General features: G+C 43.2%; 1 protein-coding gene and 1 long non-coding RNA gene across 2 annotated transcripts in view; both read left to right on the top strand.

Moving 5' to 3' along the window:
* Window positions 1–10,343, top strand: part of LOC135512209 (leucine-rich melanocyte differentiation-associated protein-like) — a 412,825-nt gene extending 402,482 nt beyond the window's left edge. Inside the window, exon 7 of the mRNA XM_064933983.1 lies at window positions 5,237–10,343. Within this exon, the coding sequence (XP_064790055.1) occupies window positions 5,237–5,316 (80 nt within the window). The 3' untranslated portion in view covers window positions 5,317–10,343. The remainder of the gene's footprint in view (window positions 1–5,236) is intronic.
* Window positions 10,344–12,695: 2,352 nt separating this feature from the next.
* LOC135511610 (uncharacterized) lies at window positions 12,696–16,993 on the top strand. Its single transcript, XR_010451277.1, has 3 exons — window positions 12,696–12,919; window positions 15,590–15,695; window positions 15,883–16,993. It is a non-coding gene; the product is annotated as an uncharacterized LOC135511610 (long non-coding RNA).
* Window positions 16,994–17,313: the final 320 nt, after the last annotated feature.

Below are 17,313 nucleotides of genomic sequence, written 5' to 3'. Positions count from 1 at the left end.
GCAATGCTCCCCATCCAACCTGACTGAGCTTGAAAGGATCTGCAGAGAAAAATGGGAGAAACTCCCCAAATACAGGTGTGCCTAGCTTGTAGCGTCATACCCAAGAAGACTTGAGACTGTAATCATTGTCAAAGGTGCTTCAACAAAGTACTGAGTCTGAATGCTTATGTAAATGTGATATTATTATAATAATTTTTGAAATATAAATTTGACAACATTTCTTAAAACCTGTTTTTTTTTGCCTTATGGGCTATTGTGTGTACATTGATGAGGAAAAACAACAATCTGATCCATTTTAGAATAAGGCTGTAACGTAACAAAATGTGTAAAAAGTGAAAGGGTCTGAATACTTTCCGAATGCATTGTATGTCCACATATAGTCTGCCAAAGTAGTGACTCAATCACATGATGTTGTGCTGGCCTGATAAACGGACAGCGGGAGATGGATAGTGTCCACTATAATAGGCCAGGCTCATACGAGGCCGTGCCCAAGCCCCATAACTCATTCTCTCACACAGCCTTATGGATGCCTGCCTCCAGACCCTTTGTCTTCTCCCTTCCATATTATTTCAGCCCTTTGAGATAATACGGAAAGTTTAATTGCATTGTTAATTGATTTTTTTCTCCACAGCATTATTACCCCTGATGGATTGTGGCACTGATGAAAACGTTGGTTGGCCGGAGGGATAGCGTGGGAGAGAAAGGGGAAGGGAGAAAAAGAGAGGAGATGGGAGTAGAGGAGAGAAAAAGAGGAGGGCGGGAGAGGAGGAGAGGAGAGGTAGAGAAAAATAGAGGGAAGAGAGAGGAGAGATGTGCCTGGTGGAGAATAGATAACCTTGATGTTAAGAGCTACATCCTTCGGATATGTCTTTCCTTGACATATTGATGGCCCTTGAAGAGAGAGGAGCTGATTGTATGCAGGGAGCAATCATTAAACCCACTCCAGCTCTCTCCCTCCCTCCCTCCCCTTTTGTCTCTCTCTCTCTCTCTCGATTCATTTGTTGATTTACGTAGAGGTCTTTGTTGAGCAGTAGGTCTCACTAGCTTATGGCTGTAGTGATTCTTCAATCCCTTTAACTGACTTCCTAAACCTCTCCTTCCTATGTGCAGTTGTAACTTCATTTCAAGGTTTGTTATCTGTTGTGTATCATAGTGATTTATGTGTATGCAGTTGTTGGTTGTGTATTACTTGAGTGAATACAATACACTTTACTCCCCTTTAAAGAAGGAGATATTATACTCCCCTTTAAAGATATAGATACTGTAGTCCCCATTTAAAAATAATATAGAAACTGTACTTCCCTTTAAGAACAGTAGAGATACTATACTTCCCTTTAAGAAGAGTAGAGATACTGTACTACCCTTTAAAAAGAGCAACAAGGTGCAGGGTGTGCGTGACATTCTGTGCAGAACAAAGGCCTGAGTGTTCGTTTGCCAGAGGATCCATGATGGAAACATTAGCTTCCCACGTCACTGATCTAATCTGTCACTTTAATGGGTGTTCACTGTTCTCAGGGATCTCTCTCTCTCTCTTTCTGTGCATGTGGGCGTGCACGTGCATGCATGTGTGCCTATCTGTGTCAGTCAGTCATGGGACACAGATAGTATATCCATGACACCAGTATCAGCTCATCAAACTGTTCCCACTGGCCTGAGGAGGCCTCATAAGGAATTATGTAAGTCTTTGACTTCTTCCCCTTCTACCTTCTTTCTCTCTCTCACCATCCTCCAATAATATGTTGGAGTCTAGCTGTTGGGGGACTGATGGAGTTAGGGGTGTGTATAGTAGCCTGCTCTTTATCACACTTCACAGCCTGCCAGGTTATACTGAACACATGTGCACGCACGCACGCACACACGCACGCGCGCGCGCACACACACACACACACACACACACACACACACACACACACACCCCCTGCAGGCAGTCGTTGGCTAGGAAAGCAGACTCCATCTCTTTGTTTTCTCATCACTCTCTATCTATCTGTCTATCTTCTCTGCTCCCCCCACCCCCCCACCCCCCACTGTCTGGCTTCCTCTGGCATGCCCAGATGTCTCTGTTTAAAGCACTGTGGGAGAATCAGAGCTCACAGCCCTCTGATTGGTGCTAGGGAAACTTGGATCAGGGTTTTTGAGGAGTCATCAATTTGTGTACTGTTGACCCACAATTTGTTTGTAACTAATTTATTTGATCCAGCCCTATTCTAAACAAATAATTTTTCTTGTATTTATTTTTTCTATTTCTTCGTGAACTGTCAGTTGTCACTCTACATCTCAGTAGGTAACCTGTGAAGTGCCCTAGCCTCCTTGCTATATCTCTCAAGGGGTCTATGTAGGGTATGTGAAGGGCCCTAACTCCAGACCTTGGGCTGTGTAGGTAACATCTAAAGGTCTGTGTCCTTCAGTAGGTAAGCTGTGAAGGGCCCATCACTCCTCTGATCACAGTGCTATAAGACCATGTGTAGCCCAGTCTCCCTCCGTGGCACCTGTATCCCCAGGCAAACTGTCTGAACCGGGCAGGGAGCAGGCAGGCAGGCAGGCATGGGGATTTTATCGGAGGTGACAGCTCCTCACACTTGAGTGTTTGGATCACCTCAAGTAGCTGGGCTATGAGGGGAATGAGAGCCGCTCCACTACAAAGTCCAGATTTAGATTGACTGAGCTTGTCCCCGGGCCTGTGTTCTGCACTGCTCCCCAACCTGACACAACACACACATTCACTACTGCTGGGATGAAGACTGCTGCACTGAACTGACATCAGGGGTTGTGTGTATGTGTGTGTGTGTCTCCGCGTCTGTGTGTGTGCGCGTGCGTGTGTGCCTGTGTCCATTCAAGTTTGTGTGTGCGTGTGCATGTATATATATATTAGTGGGGCTACATTGAAGACAGAGAGTTAGAGAGCGGTGGTGTGTCAGGTTTGGTTAGAATGGAGGTTGGCGTTGGAATATGCTTTGCACTAATATGGCACCAGTATCTCTGTCCCCATCTCTGCTTTCTGTCACTATGTGCCATTCTGGTCCCTGTCTCTCTTCTGCCCTGACAATGTCTCCTCCGATTAAGTGATTGGCTATATCGCTCTGAGCGCCCCTCAACTGTTTCTGACATCCTTACCCTCTCCTTTCTTCTGCTCTCATTTCCTCTCCTCTGCACTCCCCCTTTCTCCTCTCCTATCCTCCCCTTCCCTCAGAATAGAATACAACTTTATTGTCCATCTGTTACAACCTCCTCTACTAATGCTCTTGATGTTTATTTACCAAGTGTGTTGATATCAGAAGACGTATCTGTCCTTCTGTCAGAGGGTCGTTGACAGCGCTAATGCCACTTGTCCTTGCCGAGCGGTGACACCTAGCCAGCTGTAGCTGCATCTCCGTCGCATTCGCCAAGTAGTGCTCTGCTGAGCGCTGCGACATCACAGCTAGGACAGTTTATTATTTTACCTTTATTTAACCAGGCAAGTCAGTTAAGAACAAATTCTTATTTTCAATAACGGCCTAGGAACAGTGTGTTAACTGCCTGTTCAGGGGCAGAACGACAGATTTGTACCTTGTTTGAACTTACAACCTTCCGGTTACTAGTCCAATGCTGCACCCCAGGTTATGGATAGAGTCGACCATTTTGTTTTACAGTGTAACCCTTGGAGGAATAGCAGAGGGTAAATGAATTCCTTTGTAGTTATTTTGTTTTTACAAAGCTACTAACTTGTACCATATTGAATTTGATGAATAAAACAGTTTTCACCTTGTCTTTAGATTAACGGATATATGATAAATAGAATATAAACGTGTGGATTTTCATTGTAGCTTGTTTGTTGATGCAGACATTGATTGGATGAATGAGCCATACAGTAGGTTCAGCTGTGTTGTTTAGGGCAAGTACAAACATCTCATACGTACTATGTTTCTCTCCACATCTTCGGTATAACATTAAGAATTTAAAGATTATGTCAAGGCCATGGGTCATTTTACTATATGCTAATATTGATTGTGATACATAGCAAATGAATGATACATATGATCAGTAGTCATATGAAAATGCAACACACACACACGTGCATGTGTGTATGGGTGGAGTGGAGTGGAGGCAGGGCTAGGGTTGTGGGCTTGTTACTGTCTAGACATCGCCCTGAGGCCAAATGCTGTTTCCCCCGCTGTTCCTCAACTTGAGAAGGATACTCATCCTCCGCACGCACACACACACACACACACACACACACACACACACACACACACACACACACACACACACACACACACACACACAGATGGGATAAGACAGATAGTGACAGATAATAAAACATTATAATAATCATATCTATCTATACACAATCTATATACAGTGTGTGCAAATGTAGTAAGATTAGGGAGGTAAGGCAATAAATAGGCCATAGTGGCAAAATAATTTCAATTTAGCAATAACACTGGAGTGATAGATGTGCAGATGATGATGTGCAAGTAGAGATCCTGGGGTGCAAAAGAGCAAAAAACAAAATAACAATATAGGGATGAGGTAGTTGGGTGGGCTATTTACAGATGGGCTGTGTACAGGTGAAATGATTGGTAAGCTGCTCTGACAGCTGATGCTTAAAGTTAGTGAGGGAGGTATAAGTCTCCAGCTTCAGTGATTTTTGCAAATCGTTCCAGTCATTGGCAGCAGAGAACTGGAAGGAAAGGCGGCCAAACGAGGAGTTGGCTTTGGGGATGACCAGTTAAATATACCTGCTGGAGCGCGTGCTACGGATGGGTGTTGCTTTGGTGACCAGTGAGCTGAGATAAGGCGGGGCTTTACCTAGCATCGACTTATAGATGACCTGGAGCCAGTGGGTTTGGCGACGAATATGAAGAGAGGGCCAGCCAACGAGAGCGTACATTTCGCAGTGGTGGGTAGTATATGGGGCTTTAGTAACAAAACAGATGGCACTGTGATGGACTACATCCAGTTTGCTGAGTAGAGTGTTGGAGGCTATTTTGTAAATGACATCGCCGAAGTCGAGGATCGGTAGGATAGTCAGTTTTACGAGGGTATGTTTATCAGCATAAGCGAAGGAGGCTTTGTTTGCGAAATAGGAAGGCAATTCTAGATTTAATTTTGGATTGGAGATGTTTAATATGAGTCTGGGAGGAATAGTGATGCTAGATGGGCGGGCTATATAGAATGGCTATAAACATCAGGTTTAATCCATCCACAGGTAAATCTGAATTGGACCAGCATTTTAATATTCTTCTTCTTCCACTTTCAGGTGTGTTCGCCAAGTGCCGTTACGTCTACTATGGAAAGCATTCGGAAGGCAACCGATTCATCCGCAATGACCAACTCTGATGGACCGACAGAGAGACGCAAACACACGCACACAAGCTTCATTATACAAGTCGTTAAATAAAAATTCAAACATCTTCATTAAAATGTCTCTTCCATAACCTATACTGTCACTCTCAGACCCCAGTCCTGGGGCCGTATCTATCAAGCTTCTCAGAGTAGGATTGCTGATCTAGAATCAGTTTTCAATCATGAATGAGATTATATGGACGGGGGGACCTGATCCTAGGTCAGCATCCTTCTCTACGCTTTATGAATACGGGCCTTGTAGCGTAGTGGCCTGGCTTTCCTGTCAGCTCCACTCTCCTGCCCCAGAGTGAACATTGACACTCACGTTGACATAATTGCATTCAAGCAGCAGTGCTCCACATAAACACAACCATATACAAAAATGCATGCATGCACGCACACGCACCCACAGAACTGTTCACGCAAGTGCAAGCACTCTCTCTTTCACACCCACCCGCCCACCCAAAAAACACACACACACACACCCCGTGAACACAGTGATGGACAGCTCCAGCCAAGCGGCTGATTTGACAGCCACAGCAGCCATGATGGATCACCCGTCCCCTACCGCCACTCATCAGGGGTCAGAGGTCAAACCTGATGCCTCACTGGGCCTGTGTGAGTGTGCATGTGTGAGGGGGACTGGGGCGTAATGATGTATATTTCAAAATGTAAGTATACAGTAAATTTCACTTTTAGAGTGTCAGTTAGGAGAAAGAGAGATACAACATAAACCAAATAAAGTTTTTAAAACCTTTACAATTCCCACCCCTATGTCCACCTATAGATAAATGATATAAGATAGGTAGATGTTTACACCTGGCACATCTCCATCTTGTCGAAATTGGGGCTTGAGAATGTTAACAGAGGGGATTAGAGAGAGGGTGGGGGCAATGCCAGACAGGAGAGGGGGAGGATGAGGGCTAAATTAAAGTATAGGAAAGTTAGGATAACTTTTCTCAAGGAGTCCACCCTTGTGGTTCTGAAGCTGTATTTGAATGGATACAGGGCTTGCCTGCAAGAGTAACACCACTTCACAACTTTTCACTTACCTGTTTAGAGTTATGCTGTTGGCAGATATATTTTACTATGGTCTGTTTTTAATGGCAATTAATCCGTTTAGTATTCAATTATTGCATGATAATGTACAATTTGAAGATATGTTATATTTTCAAATGCACAATGGAAAGACAATCCAACATTCCATAACAAAATAAATAAAGAACACATTAGAGACCAAAGAAACATTCAACCTCTAACACTGTCAAATAGTTTCAGTAAATTAGGTTTGCAAAATTCTGGTAACAAAATGTCCAGGTTATCCAGAAATCCTAGTTGGAGGATTCCTGCTTATTCCCTCCTGTTTCCGTTGATCTTCCAACCGGGATTTATTGACATTTTGGGGATGGTTACCAGCATTCTGCAACTCTGAATGTTCTATTGAAACTGAGATTAATAAATACATTTTAATATCATCAATATCATTAGTATGGAATTAATAAATGATTAGTTCATTGTGATTTATGAATATTACCTCAATGGGGTTATGAAGGATTCAGAAGGTATGCTTTTAACATATTATAGCATCATTATAGTATCATAGTTAGGAACTATATTCCCACACCTATAAAATGTATGGTAATTTTTCCTGAATATAAACTTCTAACATTTGTGAATCATGTTTTTATTTTATTTTTTTATTTCACCTTTATTTAACCAGGTAGGCTAGTTGAGAACAAGTTCTCATTTGCAACTGCGACCTGGCCAAGATAAAGCATAGCAGTGTGAACAGACAACACAGAGTTACACATGGAGTAAACAATTAACAAGTCAATAACACAGTAGAAAAAAAGGGGAGTCTATATACATTGTGTGCAAAAGGCATGAGGAGGTAGGCGAATAATTACAATTTTGCAGATTAGCACTGGAGTGGTAAATGATCAGATGGTCATGTACAGGTAGAGATACTGGTGTGCAAAAGAGCAGAAAAGTACATAAATAAAAACAGTGTGGGGATGAGGTAGGTGAAAATGGGTGGGCTATTTACCAATACACTATGTACAGCTGCAGCGATCGGTTAGCTGCTCAGATAGCACATGTTTGAAGTTGGTGAGGGAGATAAAAGTCTCCAATTTCAGGGATTTTTGCAATTCGTTCCAGTCACAGGCAGCAGAGTACTGGAACGAAAGGCGGCCAAATGAGGTGTTGGCTTTAGGGATGATCAGTGAGATACACCTGCTGGAGCGCGTGCTACGGATGGGTGTTGCCATCGTGACCAGTGAACTGAGATAAGGCGGAGCTTTACCTAGCATGGACTTGTAGATGACCTGGAGCCAGTGGGTCTGGTGACGAATATGTAGCGAGGGCCAGCCGACTAGAGCATACAAGTCGCAGTGGTGGGTGGTATAAGGTGCTTTAGTGACAAAACGGATGGCACTGTGATAAACTGCATCCAGTTTGCAGAGTAGAGTGTTGGAGGCAATTTTGTAGATGACATCGCCGAAGTCGAGGATCGGTAGGATAGTCAGTTTTACTAGGGTAAGTTTGGCGGCGTGAGTGAAGGAGGCTTTGTTGCGGAATAGAAAGCCGACTCTTGATTTGATTTTCGATTGGAGATGTTTGATATGAGTCTGGACGGAGAGTTTACAGTCTAGCCAGACACCTAGGTACTTATAGGTGTCCACATATTCAAGGTCGGAACCATCCAGGGTGGTGATGCTCGTCGGGCATGCGGGTGCAGGCAGCGATTGGTTGAAAAGCATGCATTTGGTTTTACTAGCGTTTAAGAGCAGTTGGAGACCACAGAAGGAGTGTTGTATGGCATTGAAGCTCGTTTGGAGGTTAGATAGCACAGTGTCCAAGGACGGGCCGGAAGTATATAGAATGGTGTCGTCTGCGTAGAGGTGGATGAGGGAATCGCCCGCAGCAAGAGCAACATCATTGATATATACAGAGAAAAGAGTCGGCCCGAGAATTGAACCCTGTGGCACCCCCATAGAGACTGCCAGAGGACCTGACAGCATGCCCTCCGATTTGACACACTGAACTCTGTCTGCAAAGTAATTGGTGAACGAGGCAAGGCAGTCATCAGAAAAACCGAGGCTACTGAGTCTGCCGATAAGAATATGGTGATTGACAGAGTCGAAAGCCTTGGCAAGGTCGATGAAGACGGCTGCACAGTACTGTATTTTATCGATGGCGGTTATGATATCATTTAGTATACTGAACAACAATATAAACGCAACATGCAACAATTTTAACGATTTTACTGAGTTACAGTTCATATAATGAAATCAGTCAATTCAAATAAATTTGTTTTGGCCCTAATCTATGGATTTCACATGACTGGGTAGGGACGCATCCTTGGTTGGGAATAGGCCCACCCATATGGGAGACAGGCCCAGCCAATCAGAATGAGTTTTTCCCCACATAACCAGGCTTTATTACAGACAGAAATACTCAGTTTCATCAGCTGTCCAGGTGGTCTCAGATGATCCCGCAGGTGAAGAAGCCGGATGTGGAGGTCCTGAGCTGGCGTAGTTAGATGTGGTCTGCGGTTGTGAGGCTTGTTGGATGTACCGCCAAATTCTCTAAAATGACGGAAGCGGCTTATGGTAGAGGAATGAACATTAAATTCTCTGGCAACAGCTCTGGTGGACATTTCTGCAGTCAGCATGCCAATTGCACACTCTCTCAAAACTTGAGACATCTGTGGCATTGTGTTATGTGACAAAACAGCACATTTAGAGTGGCCTTTTATTGTCCCCACCACAATGTACACCTGTGTAATGATCATGCTGTTTAATCAGCTTCTTGATATGTCACACCTGTCAGGTGGATGGATTATCTTGGCGAAGGAGAAATGCTCACTAACAGGGATGTAAACAAATTTGTACACAACATTTGAGAGAAATAATCTTTTTGTGCATATGGAACAATTCTGCAATCTTTTAATTCAGCTCATGAAACATGGAACCAACACTTTACATGTGGCATTTATATTTTTGTTCAGTATATAATATGTCCTATTAAATATACTCACTAGCTATGTTACCATTAACTTGTCCAGTGATTTTTTTGTTGTTGTTGACGTTTACAAAGTTTGCGTAGAAAATAGATTTGACAATTGCCTGCTACGGTGCATTTCTATTTAACAAACAGCTGGACGTAATGACCTCACACCTAAAACAAATGACAGTGTCGTAGGGCGGTACGCCGTATATACCGTATACTGGGGGGTTTGGAAATAGCCACAGATGGTTTTTCAATAGTGTTGAAACGATTTCTTCTCCAACATTTTTAAAAAATGTGAATATTTGTTGCTACTCTTTTAAGTAAATACCTGCAGTCAACTTGTGAAATGCTTTAAGAGATAAAGATCACCTTCTTCATTTCGTCTCACATCATTGTTCATTATGAAGCTTACCGGAAGTCCCCAGTCACGTCGTGTTTCTTTACAAGCACACAACGACAAGACATAGGAGCGACTGTGACTCTCAAGTGATCGAGTTACAGTATGGAATTCCCAACTAAATATTTGCCAGTCTTATAACTATTAAGTTAACTGTCTAAAATGTGCTAAATGCTCTCTCGTTTTGAATTTGTTTTGCTAATTTAGTAGCTAGTTAACTATCTCACTAGCTAAGTGGTTAGCTTCTTCCAATATCAAGCTTCGCTTGGTAACAGCAGAGAAGGGTTTCAAGAGCTTTGCTGTTTAATGTTTGTTTTGAGCATGCAATAAAAACTGTAAGTAGCCTTTTTCAGTTACTTGTATAAATTTATGAGCTGGAATATCTGTCCTGCAAATACTTTTGGTCAGAGACTGCATAAAATGTTCGCAATGTGCTCATTAGGATTCTCTATGGGATTTTACATGTACTTGTTAGCATTGCTAACCTTCAGATTAGCTCAGTGGGGTTTGAAATAGCACCCATTGTGTTCAGTGCCGGTATTACCAAATTATGACGGTATGAAGTTATGACAATCTGGATACAGTGTTGAATAAAAATGAAGTGGTTGAAGTGTTTCCATGACCCATTTATGCATTAATAAATTGGAGATAACCTATAAGCCCTCCCATTTTCATGTCACAACATAACGCCACGGTCCGTGTCATGGTGAAACTTGCACTCCTGTAGATCTGAAATAATTGGATGATGAAACTTGCGTCCAGCCAACCAGAACAGCAAGGCGAAGCAGTTTAGCCATTCTTGAAAGTCCGGACAAACCTTACAAATAAACATTATTTTTATAGTTGAAAAATAGATTTAGCAGGTAGTAAGTATTTAGAATTTAATGTAGAGTGGAGCTTCATATTTACGTGTTGACATCACATGCTCCGTGTATCTTAAAAATGATTTGTCAATGTTCATTTATTCTAAAAACATATTTTCCATCATCATTTGTCACAATAAAGAAAGTTAGGCAAAATAAAATGTTTCCTATATCTGACGTTACCATTACACATGTAGCAATGATTATTTTGGCGACAATGCTTTTGTGAAATAAACCTGGAAACCTGCCTAATGTGATCTTATTATCTGCAATTTTGAAATGAGGCAATGCTGTTTTAGATGATCCCAAGTACATTTTGTATTACCCTTTAAAGGTCACTCTACTTTTATTGATTAAAACATTTTACTTGAGCTGTGTTGCTCTGTGTCTACATGGTTATTGGAAATGTCAAATTGCGTCATTCACATATTCCATCAAATTTGACTGAATATAATACATGCTTGTTATTGGTCCAAATCATATTCTAATGTTGAGGTCTGGGCAGCCACTTCCCTCCACGTCGTCTCTTTTGTTTTGACATATTCGCCTGCACTTCTACTCAATTACCGTCTCCTGCTCCTCTATTCCTGTCATTACTGTAAGAGGTAACTGTCTTCCACATTAGCCCAAACAGATCAGGGGGATGTGAGAGGGAGCACTTGGAGCTTCAGTCCTGCTTATCAATCTAACAGACAGACAGATGACAGAAAGGTCAAAGATAGCCCCACACTGTATGTTCAGGGTGTGCGTGCGTGTTTGCGTGGATTCGTGTGTGTTCCTGCATACGCCTGTGTGCTACTTCCTCCTACGAGACCATGCATATGTAACGTTGGGGAGGCCGGCCACTAGTGGCAGCGTTTCAGAATGACAAGGTTTATTTGTGCGTGTTGTGATATGTTCAGAGGAAACCGGCCCTGACAGCTGGTGGAGGCAGGAAGAGGGGAGCCACAACAAGTTTCCCCCGCCCGGCAACACAAAATGTCATCCTTCCCCTGGCTGCTTCTCTCCTCACCCTACCCATCCGCGCCAGCCCAACCATCCTGCTGAAAAGAGCAGACATTTAAAACTTTGTGACATGTGTCACAGGCACTGCCATTGAGCCAGTGCTGCTGACGGAGCTGGAATTGACAGGCCGGGAGCCACCGGAGCTGGCTGGAGGACACACCGAGTTTGGTGTGTGTCACTTCCCATCCTCGTCAGAGCACAGAGCACAGCCGCATCCCCAGCACACAAACTACTGCATTATGAGATGGGCAGGGAAGGCGACAGCGTGCAGCAGCGTGTAGACATCTGCCTTACTGACATAAACTTTGTGTGTGTGTGTGTTAGTGTGTGTGTGTGTTGACATGAGACTGACATGGTGGTACAGCAGACTAATTAAGGTATAAACCACAGAACAACCTGTAGGCGATGCCCTGTGTGTCCCACATCTGCAGTGGATCCTGGGTACCTCCTGGGTGCGTGTGGACTCGGGATGACTCTGGCAGCTGCAGACACTGCCTGGGGATACAGGTGCCAAGTAGGTGACTGGGCTCCACACTACACAACTCACACTGTCTCTTTGCACTGTGTTTAAATGAGTGCTGGGCCTTTCACAACTTACCTACTGAGGGATAGAGCCCTTTACCTATTACCTACAGGTGTGTGTGTAAGTTAGAGGATGATTGCGGGGGAAACCGAAGGACAGGCTCATTTTAATGGCCTGAATAGAAAGGTATCAAACACATGATCTCTTGTTAAACATGGAAGCTTGTAATATGACCTTAACCCTTGAATCTTGAACCTATGATGCACATTGGCCAATGTAAGCTCAAATAACTTGCATTTTCTACCATCTGTGTTGAGTGTGAGTCATATTATTCAGGAGAGTAAAGTGCTGTGAGCTGTATCGCAGAGACACAGCACCCTTCACCCCTCGTCTCCCCAACAGGCACAGCGCAGACTGACTGGCTGTCACAGGAACTTAGTCCACATCATCTCTAGTCATCAGACAACAGGCCTCAGCCCGCTGAGTGATTGACACAAGCAAATGCAAATTCACAGAGACAGGAAGGAAAAAAATAACAAGAGTGGTGTTGGTGAGTGACAGTTGGCCACTGATAGCACATAAGCTAACAGGGTTGTGGATGGATGGGGCAAGCTTTAGAGCTAGATGTCCTTTAGTCCTTTCTCTCTCGCTTCCTCATCTCACTCTGTCTCCATCTCTTGCTCCCCCTCCCTCTTCTCTCTGTCTCTCGCTGTAACCCCCCCTCTCTTTCACTCTGCACCTGAAGACATCCGTCCATCTGCCAAATCCTCCTTCATCAAGTGCTGTCCAGAGGAGGTGAGAAAAGGCCTTATTTCCGGGCGTCGTTTCAGATGAGTAGCATGTTTCATTGAGGGGAAGGAAGACGATGTAATTAGCTTGTCAGTCTGCTTCAGGCTCAGCTTGCTCTCCCCCTCTATCTTTCTCTCTCTCTCTCTCTGCCAAAAAAAGATGGACAGAGTGACACCAGAGCTCACAGCCAGTTGATAATGTGGCAATTAATGTCATAAATAATTCCAATTGCCAATTCCATCAGAATAGACTGTAGGTGCTTTAAACGAGAAGAGTAGTCCCTTTTCATTTCCTCTAATAACCATCATCTTTCCACTTTCATTATGAGCCCTTAATACATGATGATGTGATCTGACCTTGCAATCTGTCAGACATTTTATTTGGGCACAAACCAAGACACAATGACAATGCATGATAACGGATGTGTATTTTGCACATCATGAGAACACACTGTATGTAGGGCAATAATAGTGACCATTTCTGAAATGTCATTGACTTGCACTTGTCAATGAGAAATATAGCTGTATTACAAAAGTAATCTAATTTGGTAAGAAAGACTTATGTGAGAGAAATCAATGTGAAGTGATATTTGAAAGGTTGCTAAAGCTCAAGGAAGACTGTGAATATTGATCCAGCACTGACAAACAGTATCTGTGTGGGAAAATTCTTCCAAAAGTCCTTCCTCCGCCTGGATCTTCAGGAAACAGGTCAATCGATCCGGTCAGGTGAGTATAGGCCAGGTTGACAGTATGTACTGTAATACATGCGTCTGCATCGCCCCAGTTTGGTGAATATTATTTACTGAGCATACAGGGTAACACTTTACCTAACATTAATAACTGTAATAACGACACTGTAGTCTTCGACAGGTAATCCAGTTGAGGTGAATATTTTCAGGTACAATGAGTGCCTATAAGGCCATGAGTTTTTCCTGACCCCCTGACCTGACCAGGTAAAAAGGACCTAGTTACTATACATGGAATATTGCTAAGGTTTTTTCTTGCTTGGATCACCCAGCGCTATACTACAGTACTGCAACTGCTTTTTATCTGCAGCATCAGTGACTTGTGTAATCTCATTTGTCTCCCTAAGTCAAGCTACTCTAAATGGCCCACATTTGAGTGACACTAAACTCCTTCCTCGGAAATGTATGAGCGAATAAAATGAGCTCAGCACATGTAAAGGCCCTGGTAATGCATTGTAAAACACCGTTAAACACTTCAGATGTATCTTTGGAACCCAGGAAGGTCGCCGCGGCAGTAATATATTGTCTGCGTTATAATGTCTCAAGGTCGTGTCAGTTTTGCCTACCTAATGCATGGATTCCTGTTACTCACACAAACTGCAATCATCCCTGTGGAGCCTTGGGATGAACATTTGACTAAGTAAATCAGCCATCATCCTGGCATTTCTATTACCTTCTTATGTGCTACTGACAGAGGAGATGAATAATACCAAATAAAAACACATGGCTGTAGATCATATTTACAACTGCTCAGAGTGAGCCAGGTGCTCAGAACATTGCAGTCTGTTAGCTGGTATAGTATTTGTCATCCTATAGTCAGTAGAGAGAGTGTGTGTGTGTGTGTGTGTGTGTGTGTGTGTGTGTGTGTGTGTGTGTGTGTGTGTGTGTGTGTGTGTGTGTGTGTGTGTGTGTGTGTGTGTGTGTGTGTGCGTGTGCGTGTAAGTATGAGCTTGACATTGATGCTTAGCTTCAGTGCTTCCTCTCATCCCACCCATCACTGTAATGATTGTGCTATTTATTGCATGAGAATCATTTTCTTTGAATAAAGAATTTAAATTACTCTTTTAATGTAATTAATGTAGCTATCCCGAGGGGGTACATAGTTACCACACTCATGAATATATTAATGCATGTCAGTGTCAATGGTGACCCTTGTATGGCAACAGTATGTGTTTTATTCACTTTAAATTAATTGTATTTGATTGAATTTCGTTACATTTTTTGTTTTTTACTAATGTTTTTAGTCACCATAAAGTCATATTCTCCTAAATATATCTAATAAAAGTGCTGTAATGGTAGATGTCGGGTTCCTATGGCAAGGGCTGAGTATTTGTTGATGAGCCTTTTGATGAAACAACATCAACAGCATTAAATAAACAACAAACAACAACAGAACATAGTGAGGTATTACTTGAGATTAACAAATACTGACATTTTCAACATTTATGCTTCATCCGTATCAATAAATTCATAATTACATGATTCTTCTGGCACGGCTAAGAAATGTGTAATGTTCAATTTGGCACATGACAACAAACATGTTTTGCATCTGAACATTCTCCCCCTCTGGCCTTGGTTCTTCTCCACATCGAGAGAAACAAGCCTGAGGTGTCGATTTCACATGCTTGACTTGGACAATCAAACATTTCATAGGAAAATGCTGGAAATATTGGCATTTACTAACATTCTCCAACAGGTCCTGAGGGTAGACTTGTACCTGACGACTAAAAATGAGCTAGAACAAGAAATGCCCTCTGGAGAGAGGGTCTATGTGGATTTTACAAGGAGACCAATTCTGTATAACAGCTTTATGTACAAGAAAAAACTCTGACTGAGAGTTGAACAAATACATACAAATATTACACTGAAAACAATGACACAACCATTAGAATACAAAGCTGACTCTCTCTTCTATGTTCTCATCCTCCTAGATCTATCCGCTGCTTTCAACACCGTGAACCATCAGATCCTCTTCTCAGTGTCTCAGGCTCTACACACTCTTAGATTGCATCCTGCCTGGCAGGTCCCTCCTACCAGGTGATGTGGAGAGGATCTGAGTCTGCACCACATGCTCTTACTACTGGTGTCCTCCAGGGCTCGGTTCTAGGCCCTCTTCTGTTCTCCAAACACAGTCACTCGGCACGTCATATCTTCACATGGTCTCTTTGATCATTGCTATGCTGATGACACTGTACTTTTCTCCTTCCCCCTTTATGACACCCAGGTGGCGACACCTCGACAAGATGGAGCTGCTCTTCCCCTTGGGGGAGAACTGCCCACTCCACGGTGTCCCCCTCCCAGAGTGAAAAGAACCTTGACGTGATCCTGGTCAACATTCTGTCATTCTCTCCAAACGTCAAAGCAGTGACTTGGTCCTGTAGGTTCATACGCTACAACATCCACAGAGTACGACCCTTCCTCACACAAGAAGTGATGCAGGTCATCTCCCATCTAGACCTCTGCAACTTTCTGTTGGCTGAGCTCCCTGCTTGTGCCATCAACTTTTCCAGAACGCCGCAGCCCTCCTCGTATTCAACATTCCCAAGTTCTCCCATGTCACCCCACTCCTCCACACACTCCACTGGCTTCCAGCCGAAGCTTGCATCCACTAAAAGACCATGGTGCTTGCCTACGTAGCATTACATTTTAGCAGACGCTTTTATTCAGAGCGATTTACAGTAGTGCATTCATCTTAAGATAGCTCGGTGAGACAACAACATATCACATTTGTAGCAAATACATTTTCACTCAACAAAGTAGTTATGCCCCTCCCGGCCTTCAGGCTTTGCTCAAACTCTACACCCCAAACCGAGGACTCCGTTCTGCCACCTCTGGTCTCTTGGTCATCCCACCACTACTGGGGGTCTGCTCCCACTCAGCCCTGGCGAATCTCTTCTCTGTCCTGGCACTCCAATGGTGGAACCAGCTTCCCCCTGAAGCTGCCCATCTTCCGAAAATGTATGAAACCCTACACCTTCAACCCCTTCAACCCCCTTCAAATAGTATCTAAAATGAATCCCACTAGCACTGACTACTGATAACTACTTTATTGAAGGTAAATGGACTTGCTACGACTGTAATATGTGGTTGTCTCACCCAGCTTCAGGAGGTGAGGTCATGTGTGCAGAGGGCCTGGGTATGAGCCGAATCAGGGAGAAGTGGTACTCACTCAAAAGCAGCGTAACGTCTTTTACATTAGCATAAAAACAAGGCTATTGAATGCTGTACTGCCTTGAAACTGGTGACTACAGATAGATATGGATTTTTGGTTCAGAATTATCATAGAATGTCATATCAGTCTTTGTGAGAGGTCTACTGTATGCACATTGACAATAAAGAGCATATCACAATCCTAAATGTCTGTGAAGAGTCCATTTTATACATATAAAGACAAAGTGGAGTCGCAATTAGGGCTGCAGAATTCCCTGGTTTTCCTGAAATACATGTTGGAGGATTCCCAGAATAAGAAGGGAATAAGCTGGAACATCAACGTTTTGCTTCCAGACAAACTAAACACCTTCTTTTCCCGCTTTGAGGATAATACAGTGCCACTGACACGGCACGCTACCAAAGACTGTAGGCTCTCCTTCTCTGTGGCCGACGTGAGTAAAATATATAAACGTCTTAACCCTCGCAAGGCTCCCCACATGCTTCA

The sequence above is a fragment of the Oncorhynchus masou genome, chromosome 24, assembly GCF_036934945.1.
Source record: "Oncorhynchus masou masou isolate Uvic2021 chromosome 24, UVic_Omas_1.1, whole genome shotgun sequence".
NCBI classification, from domain to species: domain Eukaryota; kingdom Metazoa; phylum Chordata; class Actinopteri; order Salmoniformes; family Salmonidae; genus Oncorhynchus; species Oncorhynchus masou.
This window is presented reverse-complemented; position numbering and strand designations above follow the sequence as displayed.